This window comes from Stigmatopora argus, chromosome 8 (genome assembly GCF_051989625.1).
Source record: "Stigmatopora argus isolate UIUO_Sarg chromosome 8, RoL_Sarg_1.0, whole genome shotgun sequence".
NCBI lineage: Eukaryota > Metazoa > Chordata > Actinopteri > Syngnathiformes > Syngnathidae > Stigmatopora > Stigmatopora argus.
Window position 1 is genome coordinate 19,902,465 of NC_135394.1, and position 20,651 is coordinate 19,923,115.

The 20,651-nt window shown below is 45.4% G+C and overlaps 3 protein-coding genes across 4 annotated transcripts; all 3 read left to right on the forward strand.

Moving 5' to 3' along the window:
- The first annotated feature begins 6,698 nt into the window (after positions 1 to 6,698).
- On the forward strand, positions 6,699 to 7,959 carry LOC144079088 (uncharacterized). 2 transcript variants are annotated; one of them, XR_013301408.1, is made up of 4 exons: positions 6,699 to 6,875; positions 6,976 to 7,125; positions 7,226 to 7,376; positions 7,477 to 7,959. XR_013301408.1 is itself a non-coding variant. In XM_077607639.1 (3 exons), the coding sequence occupies exons 1-3, from the start codon at positions 6,783 to 6,785 to the stop codon at positions 7,567 to 7,569; spliced, it is 336 nt and encodes a 111-aa protein (XP_077463765.1). In that variant the 5' UTR covers positions 6,699 to 6,782; the 3' UTR covers positions 7,570 to 7,959. The 2 variants fall into 2 exon arrangements, 1 of the variants encoding a protein (XP_077463765.1); XM_077607639.1 differs by lacking the exon at positions 7,226 to 7,376.
- Positions 7,960 to 8,284: 325 nt separating this feature from the next.
- Positions 8,285 to 8,911, forward strand: LOC144079086 (uncharacterized). Its single transcript, XM_077607637.1, has 3 exons — positions 8,285 to 8,353; positions 8,445 to 8,549; positions 8,635 to 8,911. Exons 1-3 carry the CDS (start codon positions 8,301 to 8,303, stop codon positions 8,909 to 8,911), a joined length of 435 nt encoding a protein of 144 aa, XP_077463763.1. The 5' UTR covers positions 8,285 to 8,300.
- On the forward strand, positions 8,896 to 10,576 carry LOC144079022 (uncharacterized). Its single transcript, XM_077607550.1, has 6 exons — positions 8,896 to 8,994; positions 9,087 to 9,191; positions 9,277 to 9,448; positions 9,549 to 9,627; positions 9,720 to 9,824; positions 9,910 to 10,576. The coding sequence occupies exons 1-5, from the start codon at positions 8,957 to 8,959 to the stop codon at positions 9,773 to 9,775; spliced, it is 450 nt and encodes a 149-aa protein (XP_077463676.1). The 5' UTR covers positions 8,896 to 8,956; the 3' UTR covers positions 9,776 to 9,824; positions 9,910 to 10,576.
- Positions 10,577 to 20,651: the final 10,075 nt, after the last annotated feature.

Below are 20,651 nucleotides of genomic sequence, written 5' to 3' on the forward strand. Positions count from 1 at the left end.
TATCATTAATAATTTGGATGATTCTTAATACTTAAGTCTAAATCGCAAATCACTCTCATATTTCTAAAACAAATAGTTAAAGCTCTGGCTGAATTCCTATCCGCTCTAAGAAGGCAGTTTTATTTAAAATAAGAGCCATTTTCTGTGCTCACTATTACCTCAATTACAATTTAGGGAAAATAACCTTTCACTAGGCATTTCCTAATATAAATTTTAGTGTTTAATAAAAGACCCATAATTTTTCACTAATATATCATAACACTATCAACTATCTCTGTCTCTCTTGTGGTAGTCTTTCCTGCCCTTTGTCTTTGGTGTGAAGGGAGCAGTAAACTGGATGGGCTTCTCCCCCACCCCCCCCCTCTCTCCTTTTGTTTGCAAAGAGTGTGCTTAGCTTAAGGGGGGTCCGCATCTGTGAAGGGGGGGCTTCACCACCTTTTTTATCTATCTATTCCCCTTACTTTTGTTAACCATTTGTTTTGCTACCTCCTGTTTTAGTCGTGCGCTATCATGTCGTCGCTGTGCGCGGGGAGGGTTGCCCCCGCATTCCCTGGCTATGTGGCCCTCTTTGCCGCACGACCAGCAGGCCCCCTTTCCCCCCCCTCGTCGTCGTGCTCCCCGCTTGCGTGTGGAGCCTCGCACGAGGAGAGCTGAAGAGGGACCACTGTTTTTTAACAGGCCTAATATAGTTATCTCTTCTCTTTTTTGTTTAGCTACTTTCTCAACCTCTTCTATTTGCCCTGCTATTCGCAACCACGCTTTGGTTTGATCATAACCTTGTTTTTGCATTTTACTTCGTTTTTTGTTACACGATTTTTCGATTTTTTTGTTGTAGTTCACGGATATCTTTTATTATTAGTCTACCGGTGAACCCATATTTTTTTACCCAATAACGCAAGGATTCCACCGCGTCGGGATCCTCTCTATGAACTATCTTCCAGTCTTTAGACGCAAGTTCCGAGAGGAATTCCTCTTTTTTACTTGTTTTACTTTGTACTTTACCCATTTTTGAATAAAATTTAGTCCCAGTGGGTCTTTGCACCTATAGTGCACTAACACTGGGTTTAGACAACAGGATGTCGATAAATTCCTTTAGTGGTAGACTCACTTCAACCTTTTCAGGCGGAGTTTCATGTCTACATACATCCACTAAAGGTCGACATTTGTCTCCTGTTGTTTGATATGAGATACAAATCACCAAATGGTAAAATGTATTTCCAAACACACTTTTTGCACGTTCACTCCTTTTAATTCGCAACCAAGGCTCCGCAAACCTTTACAGAGTTTAATTAGTCTTTTGCAACTAAGGGTGTCTGTTACGCCACGAATTTCTGGTTATTGTTTGTTCAATACAACTTGGACTCCGATATCCTTTACAGAGTTTAATTAGTCTTTTGCAACTAAGGGTGTCTGTTACGCCTGCGGATTTAATTTTACTTACAGAGTTTAATTAGTCTTTTCCAACTAAAGGGGTCTGTTACGCCTTCATTCATTCCTTTTTTCTCATTCATTCCTTTTTTAAATAAAATTTACTCACGATTCTCTGTGTCCTCGGTATCCCTTCAACCTTTGGACCCCAGCCCGTAAGGAAGAAACAGTCCTGGAAAAGGATCTTTATGCTGTGGCCACAGACTTTTCTGGATCTTGCTCACCCGCTGGGATCGTCCGGTATCTTGGAATCCGGCTCGAAGGACCAATTAAATGTTGGGTTCAAACACCAGACATTTGTTTCACCAACCTGAAAAGAAGGAAATCACAGAGAATTTGAGTTAACTTTATTCAAAAAATGAGAGGTTCAGAGACTGTCACTGTCACAGCCCTCCAAAACACTCTGAAGAAAATCTCCCCTTGCCTATTCTCTTATTGTGTTTTGGGAGTGTCCAAGTTACAGGAAGTTTCAAGCTGATCACAGGAGAGATAGTTCTCTCCCAGTAACAAAAGGTTCTTTGATCATGACCATATGCCCCTTCGAGATAACATCTTTACAGTCTCCTGCAACTCTCACACAATGGCTCGAACAGACAGGCGTCGGCCCCCCTGGGTAGTTCCTCTTTGTTGAATAAGGTGAAACTTTCCAGGGCCCAAGACACTCTCATTCTATTAACTAACATTTCGACAGTCATACCAGAATCAGGATAACTTGTATAAAATAATTCCAACAACTTCCAAAGGTCTGTCTGGGAAGAATTGACCAGCATTGCATTGCATTCCATTCCATTCCATTCCGTGTGTCGTTTTAAAACACATTTATTTGATTTTTGTGTGCAGTTTGAGAGAGAGACATGGCCTTCTTATGGGATTCGGGTCACTTCAAGAATGGCTGATGAAGTGTTTTGGGAAATGTGGGAGCGAGCAGAGTTCCAGCGAGTCCAGGTACCCTAGCTTCTCCTCCTTTTGTGTCATCTCCTCCTAAGGAATGTGCACCCCAACAAGTCTTTTTCTCTTTTGTTTTCTTCCGCAGGCATGACTTGGTGCTGTCGTTGGACCGCTCAGCCGAATTGAGCCTAGTGGAGAGCGACGAGTTGGGCAGCTTCACCAAATTGTCTTTGACGCTCACACGGGCCCCGCCCGGTCGAGCAAGTCAAAGAATACGTGGTGGACCTTGTGACTTTGCTCCAGGTGATGCGTGCAGGCACACAATGATAGCCTGGAGCTGCAATTGGACAAGACAAAAGAGGATTTAGAACAGGTGGGTGTTTATGTCCACTGTCAAGATACCAAATTGGAATGAACCTTTAACATTGCCCAGAGGATGAGGATGAGGATGAGGATGAGATTTTGTTAGGTTCATCCAATTGTACGTTTATCCTTAGGTATTTCCAATTCAGCTTTCAATAAAAAAAGGCATCTGTAGTCACATCACCATTTAATTCTTGCAAGAAGAGAATACATCCTCCCGCTCGTCCGGTCAAGATTATTCTGGCGAGCGGCATTATGTCCTGCCCATTTAAGGCCTCAAATCAAAACAATTACAAGGTTGTCGACTCGATCCAATTGCGTAAGCAAGAAACAAAACAATTCCAGAATCAAGCAAACCTAGCGTCAACCTAGCATCACAAATTAAAACAATATGCTTGATAGCCATCCGCTGAACCAACAACAATTAATAATAATAATAATCGGACATAGGCCATGTCGTCATTACCACAACACAAAAAGCCTACTTGTCATCACACGTCCTTCACAGATCTTCATTGCGAACTTGCATGTGGGGAAAGGGTTGAGGCGTAGCTTCCAGTAATCAGTCCTTGGAGCAACGACTCAATGTATTGTTTATGTCCTAGCAAACTTGTATCTCTCGCCTGGAGCCAGCTGTCCTGGAGAGCGACCTTGGAGTAAGCGTTTGTCTTCGTTGAAAGCACATTAATTCTAACTCTAACATAAAAGCGATCAACACATATATATATATATATATTGTTTAATGTAGTTACACATTTAGGATGAGCATTACTACTCCTAATAAGCAAATATATTGATTAATATAGTAAGCATGTATATTATAAGTCTTTATATTCATTGCAAACACATTTATAATAATGATTACTCCAACAGATTTTGTTTCTAGTCCATGTCCTAATGTGCCATTAGAGGCTTTCTGAGAAGACCGAAGAGTTGGCGCGTCTGCGCTGGAAATCGAGAAGTCAAACCAGTTGGCTATCGCTAGTCTTAGACGTGCAGTTTTAGCACCTATCCCTAATTCCTTAACTCCGTCTGGTCCCGTCGAACAAACTCAGACAGTAGACCTTTTGTTCATTGTCATCGAGTTAACAACCATAGTTTTACTCCTACAGTGGTAATACTATATCCAAATGAAACAGCTACAACAAAATGAATGAGTCAAATGTCCTATTGGTCATTAGCGAGCCGTCCGTCATTGCGACGAGCTGCGGACTAAATTTGAGCACTCGGCTGTGGTAAGGCCCTGCTCGATGCCATCTTGTGGATTGCTGACAAACCTTCTGTTGGGACCACGTCATAGGTGCAGACCCGCTTGGAGCAGTGAATTCGGACCAGTCGGTGGTGGAGCGTACGGTCACGCGACATCACCAGCTAACGTCGACCGTGGGCGTCCGCTTAGAGCAGGTGCAGGATTGCCTGCGGTTACCGTCGAACGAAACGTCGAGGGTTAGTAGTGTTTTTAGTTGTCATTTGTCTGAATGTGGGAACCCTGCTTGATGCCATCTTGTGGATTGTTGACAAACCATCTGTTGGGACCACGTCATAGGTGCAGACCCGCTTGAAGGAGCCAATCCGGCACCAGTCGGTGGTGCAGCGTACGGTCATGCAACTACATGACCAGCTAACGTCGACCGTGGGCGTCCGCTTGGAGCAGGTGCAGGATTGCCTGCGGTTACCGTCGAACGAAACGTCGAGGGTTAGTAGTGTTTTTAGTTGTCATTTGTCTGAATGTGGGAACCCTGCTTGATGCCATCTTGTGGATTGTTGACAAACCATCTGTTGGGACCACGTTATAGGTGCAGACCCGCTTGAAGGAGCCAATCCGGCACCAGTCGGTGGTGCAGCGTACGGTCATGCAACTACATGACCAGCTAACGTCGACCGTGGGCGTCCGCTTGGAGCAGGTGCAGGATTGCCTGCGGTTACCGTCGAACGAAACGTCGAGGGTTAGTAGTGTTTTTAGTTGTCATTTGTCTGAATGTGGGAACCCTGCTTGATGCCATCTTGTGGATTGTTGACAAACCATCTGTTGGGACCACGTCATAGGTGCAGACCCGCTTGAAGGAGCCAATCCGGCACCAGTCGGTGGTGCAGCGTACGGTCATGCAACTACATGACCAGCTAACGTCGACCGTGGGCGTCCGCTTGGAGCAGGTGCAGGATTGCCTGCGGTTACCGTCGAACGAAACGTCGAGGGTTAGTAGTGTTTTTAGTTGTCATTTGTCTGAATGTGGGAACCCTGCTTGATGCCATCTTGTGGATTGTTGACAAACCATCTGTTGGGACCACGTCATAGGTGCAGACCCGCTTGAAGGAGCCAATCCGGCACCAGTCGGTGGTGCAGCGTACGGTCATGCAACTACATGACCAGCTAACGTCGACCGTGGGCGTCCGCTTGGAGCTGGTGCAGGATTGCCTGCGGTTACCGTCGAACGAAACGTCGAGGGTTAGTAGTGTTTTTAGTTGTCATTTGTCTGAATGTGGGAACCCTGCTTGATGCCATCTTGTGGATTGTTGACAAACCATCTGTTGGGACCACGTCATAGGTGCAGACCCGCTTGAAGGAGCCAATCCGGCACCAGTCGGTGGTGCAGCGTACGGTCATGCAACTACATGACCAGCTAACGTCGACCGTGGGCGTCCGCTTGGAGCAGGTGCAGGATTGCCTGCGGTTACCGTCGAACGAAACGTCGAGGGTTAGTAGTGTTTTTAGTTGTCATTTGTCTGAATGTGGGAACCCTGCTTGATGCCATCTTGTGGATTGTTGACAAACCATCTGTTGGGACCACGTCATAGGTGCAGACCCGCTTGAAGGAGCCAATCCGGCACCAGTCGGTGGTGCAGCGTACGGTCATGCAACTACATGACCAGCTAACGTCGACCGTGGGCGTCCGCTTGGAGCTGGTGCAGGATTGCCTGCGGTTACCGTCGAACGAAACGTCGAGGGTTAGTAGTGTTTTTAGTTGTCATTTGTCTGAATGTGGGAACCCTGCTTGATGCCATCTTGTGGATTGTTGACAAACCATCTGTTGGGACCACGTCATAGGTGCAGACCCGCTTGAAGGAGCCAATCCGGCACCAGTCGGTGGTGCAGCGTACGGTCATGCAACTACATGACCAGCTAACGTCGACCGTGGGCGTCCGCTTGGAGCTGGTGCAGGATTGCCTGCGGTTACCGTCGAACGAAACGTCGAGGGTTAGTAGTGTTTTTAGTTGTCATTTGTCTGAATGTGGGAACCCTGCTTGATGCCATCTTGTGGATTGTTGACAAACCATCTGTTGGGACCACGTCATAGGTGCAGACCCGCTTGAAGGAGCCAATCCGGCACCAGTCGGTGGTGCAGCGTACGGTCATGCAACTACATGACCAGCTAACGTCGACCGTGGGCGTCCGCTTGGAGCAGGTGCAGGATTGCCTGCGGTTACCGTCGAACGAAACGTCGAGGGTTAGTAGTGTTTTTAGTTGTCATTTGTCTGAATGTGGGAACCCTGCTTGATGCCATCTTGTGGATTGTTGACAAACCATCTGTTGGGACCACGTCATAGGTGCAGACCCGCTTGAAGGAGCCAATCCGGCACCAGTCGGTGGTGCAGCGTACGGTCATGCAACTACATGACCAGCTAACGTCGACCGTGGGCGTCCGCTTGGAGCAGGTGCAGGATTGCCTGCGGTTACCGTCGAACGAAACGTCGAGGGTTAGTAGTGTTTTTAGTTGTCATTTGTCTGAATGTGGGAACCCTGCTTGATGCCATCTTGTGGATTGTTGACAAACCATCTGTTGGGACCACGTCATAGGTGCAGACCCGCTTGAAGGAGCCAATCCGGCACCAGTCGGTGGTGCAGCGTACGGTCATGCAACTACATGACCAGCTAACGTCGACCGTGGGCGTCCGCTTGGAGCAGGTGCAGGATTGCCTGCGGTTACCGTCGAACGAAACGTCGAGGGTTAGTAGTGTTTTTAGTTGTCATTTGTCTGAATGTGGGAACCCTGCTTGATGCCATCTTGTGGATTGTTGACAAACCATCTGTTGGGACCACGTCATAGGTGCAGACCCGCTTGAAGGAGCCAATCCGGCACCAGTCGGTGGTGCAGCGTACGGTCATGCAACTACATGACCAGCTAACGTCGACCGTGGGCGTCCGCTTGGAGCAGGTGCAGGATTGCCTGCGGTTACCGTCGAACGAAACGTCGAGGGTTAGTAGTGTTTTTAGTTGTCATTTGTCTGAATGTGGGAACCCTGCTTGATGCCATCTTGTGGATTGTTGACAAACCATCTGTTGGGACCACGTCATAGGTGCAGACCCGCTTGAAGGAGCCAATCCGGCACCAGTCGGTGGTGCAGCGTACGGTCATGCAACTACATGACCAGCTAACGTCGACCGTGGGCGTCCGCTTGGAGCAGGTGCAGGATTGCCTGCGGTTACCGTCGAACGAAACGTCGAGGGTTAGTAGTGTTTTTAGTTGTCATTTGTCTGAATGTGGGAACCCTGCTTGATGCCATCTTGTGGATTGTTGACAAACCATCTGTTGGGACCACGTCATAGGTGCAGACCCGCTTGGCAAAAAAAAATACAACACCAGTCGGTGCTGGAGCGTACGGTCATGCAACTACATGACCAGCTAACGTCGACCGTGGGCGTCCGCTTGGAGCAGGTCCAGGATTGCCTGCGGTTACCGTCGAACGAAACGTCGAGGGTTAGTAGTGGTTTTAGTTGTCATTTGTCTGAATGTGGGAACCCTGCTTGATTGATGACCTACTATGGACTGGAAAAATGACGCCATCTGACGTTCTCAGGCTCACAAGATGGTGGCGAAGTTGCAGCGCCAGTTTGCTACTCTGAAAAACAGGCAGAAGACGGAACTCCGGTCATTGTTTGAGGAACAATAACCTAAAATCCAAACTGGCGCACACGGGCGGAGGAGGTATGTCGTCGAGCATTAGAATTCGAATCCACTGGCTTAGACCTTCATTTCAAAGTCAAGTTGCGAAACCACTTCCGGATCCAATTCATCAAACATGGCTGAAAGTGCAAGATAGCCAGCCTCTCTGAACACAGCTCTGCATCAAACCAATCGAGCCAGGAGTGGAGTGGAGTGGAGTGTTGTGTTATGTCCGGTTGTTCTGGTGTTGCAATAAACTACACATGTGTGACCTCGGGTCATTTCCTGAAGCGCTGATGAAGTGTTTTGGGAAATGTGGGAGCGAACAGAGTTCCAGCAAGTCCAGGTACCCTAGGTTCTCCTCCTTTTGTTTCATCTCCTAAGGAATGTGCACCCCAACTAGCCTTTTTCTCTTTCGTTTTCTTCCGCAGGTATGACTTGGTGCTGTCATCTGACTCTCCCTCGCTGGACGGCTCAGCCCAATTGAGCATGGTGGCGACCGACGAGGTTGCCATCGTCACCATAATGTCATTGCCGCTCACACGGGCCCCGGTCGAGCAAGTCCACGAAGATTACCTGGGGGACCTTGTGACTTTGCTCCAGGTGATGCGTGATTCAACTGTCTCATCCTCTTTTGGCTCATGCGGGCGGGGGGGCAACAGCACCTGCATTGGACCACATGTTCATTAACATTGTTCTTTTTGCTTTAAGGATCTCATTGTTAAATTAGACGATGACATGGATCATTCTTTCCGGTTTTCCTGCTGTGTTTGCCAAGAGGACTTCCCGAGGTCTGTCTGGTCTGTCTGACCAGCATTGCATTCCATTCCATTCCATTCAGTGTGTCATTTTAAAACACCTTGATTTGATTTTTGTGTGCAGTTTCAAAGCGAGGTATGGCCTTCAAGCTCAATTCGGCTCATTTCCTGAAGCACTGATGAATGCTTTTGGGAAATGTAGGAGCGAGCAGAGTTCCAGCGAGTCCAGGTACCCTAGCTTCTCCTCCTTTTGTTTCATCTCCTAAGGAATGTGCACCCCAACAAGTCTTTTTCTCTTTCGTTTTGTTCCGCAGGTATGACTTGGTGCTGTCATCGGACTCTCCCTCGCTGGACGGCTCAGCCCAATTGAGCATGGTGGCGACCGACGAGGTTGCCGTCGTCACCATAATGTCCTTGCCGCTCACACGGGCCCCGGTCGAGCAAGTCCACGAAGATTACCTGGGGGACTTTGTGACTTTGCTCCAGGTGATGCGTGATTCAACTGTCTCATCCTCTTTTGGCTCATGCGGGCGGGGGGCAACAGCATCTGCATTGTACCACATGTTTATCAACATTGTTCTTTTTGGTTAAAAGGATCACGTTGTGACATTAGTGGATGTGACGGATCATTCGTTCATGTTTTCCTGCCGTCTTTGCCAAGAGGACTTCCCGAGGTCTGTCTGGGAAGAATTGACCAGCATTGCATTCCATTCCATTCCATTCAGTGTGTCATTTTAAAACACCTTGATTTGATTTTTGTGTGCAGTTTCAAAGCGAGGTATCTCCTTCATGCTCAATTCGGCTCATTTCCTGAAGCACTGATGAATGCTTTTGGGAAATGTAGGAGCGAGCAGAGTTCCAGCGAGTCCAGGTACCCTAGCTTCTCCTCCTTTTGTTTCATCTCCTAAGGAATGTGCACCCCAACAAGTCTTTTTCTCTTTCGTTTTGTTCCGCAGGTATGACTTGGTGCTGTCATCCGACTCTCCCTCACTGGACGGCTCAGCCCAATTGAGCCTAATGATGACCAACGAGGTTGCCATCGTCACCATATTGTCATTGCCGCTCACACGGGCCCCGGTCGAGCAAGTCCACGAAGATTACGTGGGGGACTTTGTGACTTTGCTCCAGGTGATGCGTGATTCAACTGTCTCATCCTCTTTTGGCTCATGCGGGCAACAGCACCTGCATTGTACCACATGTTCATTAACATTGTTCTTTTTGGTTAAAGGATCTCATTGTGACATTGGTGGATGTGACGGATCATTCGTTCATGTTTTCCTGCTGTCTTTGCCAAGAGGACTCCCGAGGTCTGTCTGGGAAGAATTGACCAGCATTGCATTCCATTCCATTCCATTCAGTGTGTCATTTTAAAACACCTTGATTTGATTTTTGTGTGCAGTTTCAAAGCGAGGTATGGCCTTCAAGCTCAATTCGAGTCATTTCCTGAAGCCCTGATCAAGTATTTTGAGAAATGTGGGAGCGCGCAGAGTTCCAGCGAGTCCAGGTACCCTAGGTTCTCCTCCTTTTGTTTCATCTCCTAAGGAATGTGCACCCCAACAAGTCTTTTTCTCTTTTGTTTTCTTCCGCAGGTATGACTTGGTGCTCTCGTCCGACTCTCCCTCGCTGGACGGCTCAGCCCAATTGAGCATAGTGGAGACCGACGAGTTGTTCTGCATCACCAAATTATCTTTGACGCTCACACGGGCCACGGTCGAGCAGGTCAATAAATACGTGGGGGACCTCGTGACTTTGCTCCAGGTGATGCGTGATTCAACTGTCTCATCCTCTTTTGGCTCATGCAGGCGGGCGGGCAACAGCACCTGCATTGTACCACATTGTTATGATCGGGGGTCACGTTCCTCCGAAGTCCAAGCATGGCGACCACCTGCGAGTCACCTTGCCGCTGCCCTCGTTGTCTTTCTAGTTGGCTGTCGATCCGGATGGCCAATTCCACGAGCGCGTCGAGGGACCCTGGTTCCTCTCGGATCGCCAGCTCCTCCCGCATCTCCACATTCAGCCGTCGTGGAGGGAGGGCGGAGTCATTAAAGGCACTCTCGGCGGCTAAGATGCGGAATTCGACCCAGTCTTTTGCCACGCTCCGGACGCCTTGTCTGAGAGCTCTTAAGCGCCCACCGGCTGGTCGAAGATCTTTCGCATCTCTGCGGTCAATAAGTCGTAGGAGGTACAAATGCGGGAGCCCCTCTCCCATTCGGCGCTCGCCCAGGCTAGGGCCTCATCACGAAGGCAGCCGATCAGGTAAGCGATCTTGGCTCGGTCCGAGGTGTGGGTGAGGCTCGGTTGTTCAAACACCAACTGCCATTGAACCAGGAAGCGCCGGCATGCGCCGAGATCTCCACCGTAGGGGGGCCTTAGGTCCCTGTTGCGGCGATATCGGTGTTACCAGGGGAGCGGCTGGGGTTAGCTGTGCACTTGGTGAATGAGGCAAAGAATTGAGTAGTGCTCGTATGTCATCCAGGGGTCTCAGCCATGCTCGATACCTTAGAACAGAGGTACGCAATAGCTTGGGTATGCTGTTCCAAAGGGACTGCTCTGAAAGCGGTCACTCCAAACTTCCAAAAACTCCACAACGCCCATTTTGACAAGCTGGAGTCCATCGACGACTACCTGCAGAGGAAGAAGGGCAAGAAGACGGCACCTGCACCCGCCCAAGAGACCAAAGTGGCGAAGACCGCTCGCGTGTCCTTGTTCAGCCCGGCGCCCCACAGGAAGAAGAACGACGCCCAGTCCAAAAACAAGATGGCCGACAAAGGCAAAGATGTTGCCAAATTGGGTCGGAGGGGGCCTGGCCTGCGCCCGCGGGATCGTGCTGTTATGATCGGGGGTGGAAGAGCCCAAAGCAGGCGAGGGTGGGAGTCTGCTTCTCCAATCTTGATTAGAATGATCCAAGTGAAAGGCCAGGCACCATAGGGGATGGCGTCGGGATGGCGTCGGGATGGCGTCGGCGTGTCGTTAGGCGTATCCGTGGTCGTGGAGGCCGAGCGTAGTCGGAATCCTGGGAGCAAAACAAGAGGTCTTAAATCAACGAAGGAAGGCGAGAAAATACAAGCAGGTACGTACCTCACTGTGAGCAGATCAGACGATCCCGCAGTGTGGTCCTGTTCTTGGTGGCCTTAAATACTCCTCACTGGCTAATGACTCACACCTGGCAGCCCTCGAGTCATTAGAGGCAGGGGTGTCAAACATACGGCCCGCGGGCCGGAACCGGCCCCCAAGGAGGTTCGATCAGGCCCGCAGGATCATTTGAAAGTGGAAAAAAATGCATCAAAGACATGGAATTCATATTCTTAATTCCCTGCAATTCACGGATTATCCGCTAAGGGGCGCACTCTTTCCATCAGAGTAGAAGACAAGCTGCATCACTGAGACAGAAACTTTCTTCATTACACATTTCAAATCACTCTCCTTAGTTTGTAAGGTGCACGCAAAGATTACATTTTGATTTTATATGCGTATGTGTAAGTGGTTTAAAAATTCCTTTCATTAAAAGTCTCTTTTAATCTTAAAGTGCATGACTATATTTTTCAGTACCAATTCAAGTTTTGTGCCTTTGTACAATCAGTGGGATCCGTTGCAATGCCTATTTGTGAATGATAAAAGTCAATTGCACATTTATCTAAGGAAATATGAGGTGTTTCATGAAAGGATAGTTCATTCCATTTCAATATTTTCCTAATGTTCTTGTGCTTCTTTACACCAAAACAAAGGAAAGACATGATATTTGGGTTATTTATAGCAGAGCATGGTATCATTTTAATGGTCCGGCCCACTTGACATCTCCCTAGGCCGCCGTATGTGGCCCACCATGCCAAATGACTTTGACAGCCCTGCATTAGAGGCAGGACCTGTGGTTGGGTGGCGGGCGCAACCAGCCACCAATCTCGTCTGGGGCCTGACACACATGTTTATGAACACATTGCTCGGGACATCCAAGCTGGCTTGGAGTGAAACTGCAGCACATTTTCAAAATAAGGGCTGGCGGAAAAGTTAGACACGGAGCAAAAATGTTCCACTGTGAGAGTGAAAGATCCACACCACAACAGACCGACACACACAAAAAACACACAAATAAAACCACATTATTCACCTTGACTACTGTCTATGTACATTGCTTACTGACACTGTCTATATTTCTATAGTGAAAAGGGCAGTAGTGACTGACGCGCGGGTGCATGTCAGGCTCAAAGCCTGACACCATTAGCAATCGACGATCATGTTTTTGTCTGCTACCAGTGACCGACCGAGACTATCCGGATCAGAGCCAAACTTTCTTCAGGTTTAGCGTTATCAAGGTAGTGTTTTAGTCGTGCCTTGTCTTTCTTGTCATTTGGATTCTTATGATTATTATTATCATTAATGTTGTAATAACAATAAAATCGGATTATCATCAATGCTTTTCTCAATTGTTGTCTTTTTTATGGTACAAATAAATACATAGTATTATTGTGTATTACTTTTTCAATGTCATTTGACTAAATTGCAAGATCAATCATCCATTCTGGTTAGTCGTAGTGATACATTGTGAAGTTGTTTGCAAACTCCCAACAAAACCGCTAGGAGGAGACGAAGAAGAGAAACACGAAGAAGAAGAAGAAGAAGAAGAAGAAGAAGAAGAAGAAGAAGAAGAAGTGGAAGCGTATAAATTTCCCCGGCAATCTTCGCGATAAGTCACGCTATCTATCGCCATGGCTTTGAGACTGACTGAAGTTTTTGAAGTCACCGTTAAGTGTGAAGGCTCCAACGACAGGTAATCTGAGAAAAAGCCTACTTTTTGAGGTCCTTATTGTTGTTTTAGCAAAGATAGTCAAGTTTTGACCTGTCAATTTAGTCCCCGGGGCTATTTTAAAGTTAAGAATTCTGTGTCTAAGTAATGGCGGTGACTATTCCCCGCATACCTGTCAACTTATACGTTTTCCCCTTATTTTATACGTTTTTTGATCATTTCAAATTGTGTACGCCGTATAACAACTTTTGTACGGGATTTTTTTTAAGTACGTTTTTTGTAAAACGGATCTCGTTTGACGCATTTCGGCTCTAATCCGGATCGTCTCGGTCACTGGTAGCAGACGAAAACGCCATCGTCAACTGCTAATATTGTCATGCTTTAAGCATGATATGCGCACACGCATTCCCCTTTCACACGAAACAGGAAATGATTAAATCATTTCCTGTTTCGTTATTTAAGCAGCTATGGGTCCGAATACATTCACGGTCGCGTCACGACAACGCGGCGCGACCATAACACTTGCACACGTGCACCCTATGTGAGTAAATATGTGCCGCGTTGCATTTGTACGGTTTTCTATTGCTTAATACGGGGGATTCCAATCATTAATACGGGGAGGAATTGGCCCAGGTTGACAGGTATGTACCCGGTAACCTTTCAATTTCTTGGACTATTTAACCGTTAAGAATTCTGTGTCTAGTTTAATTCTAGTCAAAGGTATTAGTAGACAACAAAATACTGACACATTTAACATTTGTGGCTGGTCAATTCGATGCCAATTTCAAAATACTACATGTCTGCAGAAGTTGCTTGTATCAACCCTGAAAACAGTCCTTTATACTTGCAGAAAAAAAAACCTCCGCATCACCATGGGACTTCAGCCGAGCACAAGTGATCCTCAAAAACACGTGAGTACAGCATTTTTTTTTCAAATCTATCAAAAATCCTGTGCTTTACTGTCTTCATGTTAAATAAAAGTGCCATGAGAAAAGTCTTCATTGTTGAGAATGAGTGACATTGCAACCTCAATTTAAACCATCCATGTCTTGTGGCCAAATTTGTGTTACACATGGAAATAGCATGTACAGACGCTCCCCTACTTACAAACGAAGGAGTTAGGTTCCGAGCGGTTGTTCATAAGTTGAATTAGTTGGTAAGTTGATTCAGTGCTATATTTTGTATTATCATTTATCTTTAAGGCCGATATAAGTATATTGAAGGTAAATATAAGTGCATTTGTATGTTTAAGGCTTGTATAAGTAACACGCATTGGTTTGTACTGAAAAAAAACATTTAATAAAATGGAGAGAATATGTACACTACTGTATAGAGAGAGAGAGAGAGAGAGAGAGAGAGATTTATGTATTAGAAACTGGCCGAAAGAAGCGATCTAACGACAATTGCACCGTTTTCTTCTTTTTTTCATCATAAATGATGCGGTAGCACTGTATGGCATCATTCAATTGATTTGCAAACTTTGTGCAACGTTCCATATTTGGGTCCTGCTGCTCCATCTTTCTGTTTATAAATGGTACCGACGGTCGGTGGAACGATTCAAGTTGTATTCCCGTGCAACGCTCACCACTTTCTCACGCGCATCAAGCTTCGTAATTATTGCCACTGGTTTCAAATGAAATGGCTTGCCTCTTCCTTGCATCTCCTTCACTAGAAGCCTTTCGCTTTTCACCAACCATATTGAATAATGGCTGCACGAGATATTTCATGATAAAAATGAAAAAGGTTCTTTGCGCACTGGAGATACGTCACGCACTTGCGCAACTTGCGCACTGCAACGAACTGGGCAGAGGAAGGTGGATGCTGGGTGAGCCGAGCGCTCTCAGCGCCAGGCGTCGTCGGTATTAGCGGCGGAAAGAAGCACTACTCGGAAAAAGGCGCGCAATACAAAATCGAACTTGCGAACATTTTTCAACATAAACGCAATTTGCAGACATGTTCGTATGTACCGTTGTTCGTAAGTCGAATGTTCGTAAGTAGGGGAGCGTCTGTACTGTATCATTATTATTTATTTTTAATCATTACTCAAACATTTTGCAAATAAAATTAGAATTCTTCTTGGACATAAAATGTGTGTTGGCTTTCTGGGAGTGGTAAGCAATGTGTCTATTGATTGACCTTTTCTTTTTGCTTTAAGGATCTCCTTGTTACATTAGCCGATGACACGGATCTGAAATTTGTTTTTGTTTCTGTCGGCCAGGCCATAGTGGGTGGAGTTTGCGATCTCGGCTGCCTCGGTACTGCTTTGGCCCGCCTACTAGCCAATCATAGTTTGTGAAAGCAATGACATGTCCCAGCCAGCAAAATGCTAATGCCTATGAAAAATCATTGTGGGGTTGCCAACTCGAAATCTGATTGGTTAAAAGCAACAGTCTAGTTGAATGCAGCAGAGCCCGCAAGAACTGATTGTGCAGGCTTTGAGGCAGATCTGATCTGGCAACAAATCATGGCTGAAATGTGATTGGTTAAATGCTTCAATATGAAAAGACACATCTGGAAGCAGTGCAACCAGGGGGAAAAGAAATGAAAGGAAGCTAACAGACCATTTGGAATAATAAGTACGTATTGATGGACAAAATAGAATATGATTCAGATATTTCTTAGGCCAGCAGAGAAGGCCTTGAAGGCCCTGACGGCCCGCCACTGTTTGAACATCAATGCATTGAAATGGATGGGAAGGTGGCCCCTACCAAGATGGCCGCCCTCAGGCGATCTGTACCAAGATGGCCGTCCTCGGGCCATCTTGGGTGGCGGCGAATGAACTGCCGTACCTCCCCTCCAACTTCAAAAGAAGAAGAAGAAGAAGAAGAAGAAGAAGAAGAAGAAGAAGAAGAAGAAGAAGAAGAAGAAGAAGAAAATACACGAAGAAGATGTGTTCAAATATCAACCGGCATTCCACCGGCATTCAATGCTGCCGTGGAGATTGAACTACGTACTTAGTTGCTCCCCACAATGTCTTCTAACCAGCAGCCTGTCTTATCCCATGGCCACCATTTTAGTGAACTTCTTGAAGTCATCGTTAGGTGTCAAGACCGCAACGAAAGGTACGTACTATGAAGACCCGAATAATCGTATGCCTACGATTATTTTTTCAACTCAAATTTTCGCATGCCTACGATTCTTATTCGGGTGCCTACGATTCTTAATTTTTGCCTCAATTAAGTCCGTGCAGCAGCAACATTGTTCTATGTCATTAACTTTCTACGTGTCAAGCACACGTGCTGTTTTTACTAACGTACTAGTACTAGTAAGAACGTGCAATTGCCACTGGTAGAGTTGCAATACGTATACATCATTACAATGTATTGGTAGGCCTAATATATACGAGAGTTACGTTATACGCAATTCATTGCAGCAATTATTTGCAACTGTAATACAACTTTGCAACACGATTATCCGTTGTCTTGCTAGCATTAGTATTAGCATGGAGAAAAAATATAAAAAGTACACTTTAGAGGAGAAAGAGAAATTGGCCGATGTGGTAGAAAAAATACAAAGAGCTGCTGTAAGAGGTTGAGGAGAAGGCTAAATTAAAAAAAGAAATGGGATCCAAAGAGGAAAACATTTGTTCAGCCAACTGTACAATGGGGTTACTTGACAGTTGATTATTTCTTTACAGTAGCCTATGTCATCGATCATCATGACTTTAATTTGTAGTTAATTGTGGAATTTAAACATATTACCGGTATTTTGTTTCATGCTACTAGTAAACTGTTGATTAAAATAATAATGATTGTCCTTGTTATGATTTTATAATAAATATTCCATCATAGCTTTAATTCTATGCATCGAATCTGTTTAGACACTAATGATCTCGTGCCTACTAATATTCATTATTTTTGGAATTTTCCACTGCCTACTATTATTCCGGTGCCTACTATTATTACTAATTCATTTGGAATTTTCCACTCCCTACTATTATTCCAGTGCCTACTATTATTCGGGTCTTCATAGTACAGTGGTACCTCGAGATACGAGCTTAATCCGTTCCGGGACTGAGCTCGTATGACAAGTTACTCGTAACTCGAGGTAAAGTTTCCCATTGAAATGAATGGGAAACAATTTAATTCGTTCCAACTCTCTGAAAAAAACACCAGAAACAGGATATTGGATTGAAAAAAAATGTTTTATTTCTTATAATTCGCCATATATTGACAAAGTAATAAATAACGAGTGGTTTAATAGAAATAAAGTGTTTAATCTAACTAAAATTGGCCGGATTTCGCAGAGGGGAGAGGGGCTTCGTTTTTTTTTTTTTCCTCCACACAACGCACTCGTAAACAGAACAAACACTCCACCCTCACGTTCGCTATCGATGGGCTGTTTGCTGTCGTACTATTCCCTTCAAAATATTCCGAAAATGATGCACACAAATGTCCTCACAATCGGAGAACGCACGACCACTTGCCAACGAGCAGCAAGCAGTCTTATCAGCGATCGCCCCGCTGCTCATCTTCTTCTTCTTCTTCTTCTTCTTCTTTTTCACCTCAGGCGCCTGAGGATTACCCTCAGCAGCGCTAGGGCTGCCACTGGAACACGGATAAGTTCATCCAGGGAGTTGCCCAAGCCGCGATGGTAGCGTTCGGTCATTAAGGCCGGACAGCGGAGCCATAAGTGTTCAGACGACTCTGTTTCCTCGTCGCACAGGCGGCAGCGATCCGAGTCGGATTTCTCATGGGAGCTACAGGGGCGCTGGCTAGCGGCTCCTTTTTAGCTTGTAGCATCTGTGTTCGCGTCCCATCGAACGGCGCCTATGATAGAGTTGCTACCGGGGATACTTTTGCGAGCACGAGTATACTTCATTACCCAGAAAGCCCTCTTTTCACCGCGCATGCGCGTTGTGCGTTTCCTGGTCTGAATAGCTCATCCGGTGCTCGTAAATATTGTTATACACGAAAGATATGCCAAAAAAAATGCCATGGCAACCTGGCTTGGTCGCATCACGAAACTTTGACCGCATCACGGGCGAATTATTCGATCGAAATTTCCCCCGTAAGACGAGCATTCCGTATGACGAACGGTCTTATGACGAGGTACCACTGTAATTGGATAAAGCCTACTTGTTGAGCTCCTTATTGTTGTTTTAGCAAAGAAAGTCAAGTTTTGACCTGTCAATTTAGGACAGTCAGCCGTTTGACAAACTCAGTCGTCACTTACGTAAACAAAACAAAACAAAAAGAATTAAAAAGTGATTAATGTCCATCTCTTTTAGATTTTGGATTATTAGTAATGGCGGTGGCTATTAACCGGTAACCGTTCAAATAGTCCCCGGGGCGATTTAGCCGTTAAGAATTCTGTGTCGGGGCTATTTAACCGTTAAGAATTCTGTGTCTAAGTAATGGCGGTGGCTATTAGCCGGCCGGTAACCGTTCAAATAGTCCCTGGGGAAAGTCTTACTTTCATGTGTGTAGAAGCAGTTAGTCTACAAACATGAAACACATGAAAGTAACACTTCGAAGTAAGTACAATCTTATTGAAATTGGATGTGTTATTGCCAATTGATAGATTTGAACATTAGGTGAATAGGGATTTAATCAAACATCAAACAAAACATTTCACACAACAAAGTGAAACGCAGACATGTTTTCCATTCACTTTCCATTCATTTATGGATTCAAATTCAAAACCACTAGTCAAAGAAAGGTATTAGTAGAGTACACAAAATACTGACACATTTAACATTTGTGGCTGGTCAATTCGATGCCAATTTCAAAATACTACATGTATAACTACACTATATGACATCTTGATATCATGTATAATAGGAATAATATTGTAATAGATTCTTTTCTATATCGCAGAGCACTATTGAATTTTTAAGCCAACAATCTATTTAGATAGAGAGTAGAGAGAAGTTATTCCTGTATCCACCCTGAAAACAGTCTTTGATACTTACAGAAAAGGACTTTTCCGCTTCACCATTGCATTTCAGCCGAGCACAAGTACTCCTCTAAAACACGTAAGTACAACATTTTTTTTTAAAAAAAATATATCAAAAATCCTGTGCTTTACTCTCTTCATGTTAAATAAGTGTCATGAGAAAAGTCTTCAAAGTTGAGAATGAATGAGTGACAGACATTACAGATACATGCAACCTCAAACCATCCATGTCTTGTTGCCAAATTTGTGTTACATATGGAAATACCATGTACTGTATCATTATTATTTATTTGTAATCATGACTCAAACATTTTGCAAATAAAAATAGAATTCTTCTTGGACATAAAATGTGTGTTGGCTTTATGGGAGTTGTAAGCAATGTGTCTATTGATTGACCTTTTCTTTTTGCTTTAAGGATCTCGTTGTGAGATTAGCCGATGACACGGATCATTCTTTCCTGTTTTCCCTCATTCTTTGCCAAGAGGACTTCTGTTGGGTTCAAACACCAGACATTTGTTTCACCAACCTGAAAAGAAGGAAATCACAGAGAATTTGAGTTAACTTTATTCAAAAAATGAGAGGTTCAGAGACTGTCACTGTCACAGCCCTCCAAAACACTCTGAAGAAAATCTCCCCTTGCCTATTCTCTTATTGTGTTTTGGGAGTGTCCAAGTTACAGGAAGTTTCAAGCTGATCACAGGAGAGATAGTTCTCTCCCAGTAACAAAAGGTTCTTTGATCATGACCATATGCCCCTTCGAGATAACATCTTTACAGTCTCCTGCAACTCTCACACAATGGCTCGAACAGACAGGCGTCGGCCCCCCTGGGTAGTTCCTCTTTGTTGAATAAGGTGAAACTTTCCAGGGCCCAAGACACTCTCATTCTATTAACTAACATTTCGACAGTCATACCAGAATCAGGATAACTTATATAAAATAATTCCAACATAACCCTCCTGTTTATCCAGATTCTGTTATAAAATATCATCACCCATAACCTCTTCTTTTCAGATTTTCACATTACAGGATCACAAAAATAACAGAAAAACATTACACTCAAAAGTCAACAAGGCATAGTGTTTAGCATCTGGGAACATGTCAGGCAGTCCTATGAACTGCATTTCCTCCTCATCCCCAGATGCGTCGGCGTCGTCGTCATCCCGTGGTTCGCCTCCAGATGTCAATAAGGCATACATTTCTGATTTGACTGGTTGTATAGCATTTGTTATTAACCTTTCACATAACGCACGAATACAGGGAATGCAACAACAGCCACAAGTTGTGAGAATGGCAGCATAAACAGCGATTGACATTAAAACTGATACAACCAACTGTTTGTATCTGCCAAACATGCTACCAAATTCGCCCCACATTGAGGTGTCGACTCCAGAATGTTCTTTCATCTTGCTGTTGAGGGATCGAAGGCCCTCCAGGGCCTTGGTTAAACTCCCGTCAGCTGCTGTGTTGTTAGGGATGAACGTGCAGCATTGGTCGCCAAAGATGGAGCACACGCCACCTTTCTCTGCCAGGAGCATGTCAACAGCAATTCTGTTCTGGAACGCCATCAGGAGGTCACCGACAACTGTTCATGGATGGCTGCAAACCCTTCCTCCGTCCTGTTCTGGAGTCGTGCAATTTGGTCAGCGAGTTTATACTCATCTGGTATGCTGCAGGGAACCCCGATGTTGTTG

What these genes read in the sequence shown, in the direction of transcription:
- LOC144079086 (XM_077607637.1), top strand. Translation starts at nt 8,301, where the DNA reads ATGGATCATTCTTTCCGGTTTTCCTGCTGTGTTTGCCAAGAGGACTTC. An exon ending in TGCCAAGAGGACTTCCCGAG is followed by an intron (nt 8,354 to 8,444) that starts GTCTGTCTGGTC and finishes TTTTGTGTGCAG; the next exon opens with TTTCAAAGCGAGGTATGGCC. An exon ending in CAGAGTTCCAGCGAGTCCAG is followed by an intron (nt 8,550 to 8,634) that starts GTACCCTAGCTT and finishes TTTGTTCCGCAG; the next exon opens with GTATGACTTGGTGCTGTCAT.
- LOC144079022 (XM_077607550.1), top strand. Translation starts at nt 8,957, where the DNA reads ATGTTTTCCTGCCGTCTTTGCCAAGAGGACTTCCCGAG. An exon ending in TGCCAAGAGGACTTCCCGAG is followed by an intron (nt 8,995 to 9,086) that starts GTCTGTCTGGGA and finishes TTTTGTGTGCAG; the next exon opens with TTTCAAAGCGAGGTATCTCC. An exon ending in ACTTTGTGACTTTGCTCCAG is followed by an intron (nt 9,449 to 9,548) that starts GTGATGCGTGAT and finishes TTTTGGTTAAAG; the next exon opens with GATCTCATTGTGACATTGGT.
- LOC144079088 (XM_077607639.1), top strand. Translation starts at nt 6,783, where the DNA reads ATGCAACTACATGACCAGCTAACGTCGACCGTGGGCGTCCGCTTGGAG. An exon ending in CGTCGAACGAAACGTCGAGG is followed by an intron (nt 6,876 to 6,975) that starts GTTAGTAGTGTT and finishes ACCACGTCATAG; the next exon opens with GTGCAGACCCGCTTGAAGGA. An exon ending in CGTCGAACGAAACGTCGAGG is followed by an intron (nt 7,126 to 7,476) that starts GTTAGTAGTGTT and finishes TGACGTTCTCAG; the next exon opens with GCTCACAAGATGGTGGCGAA.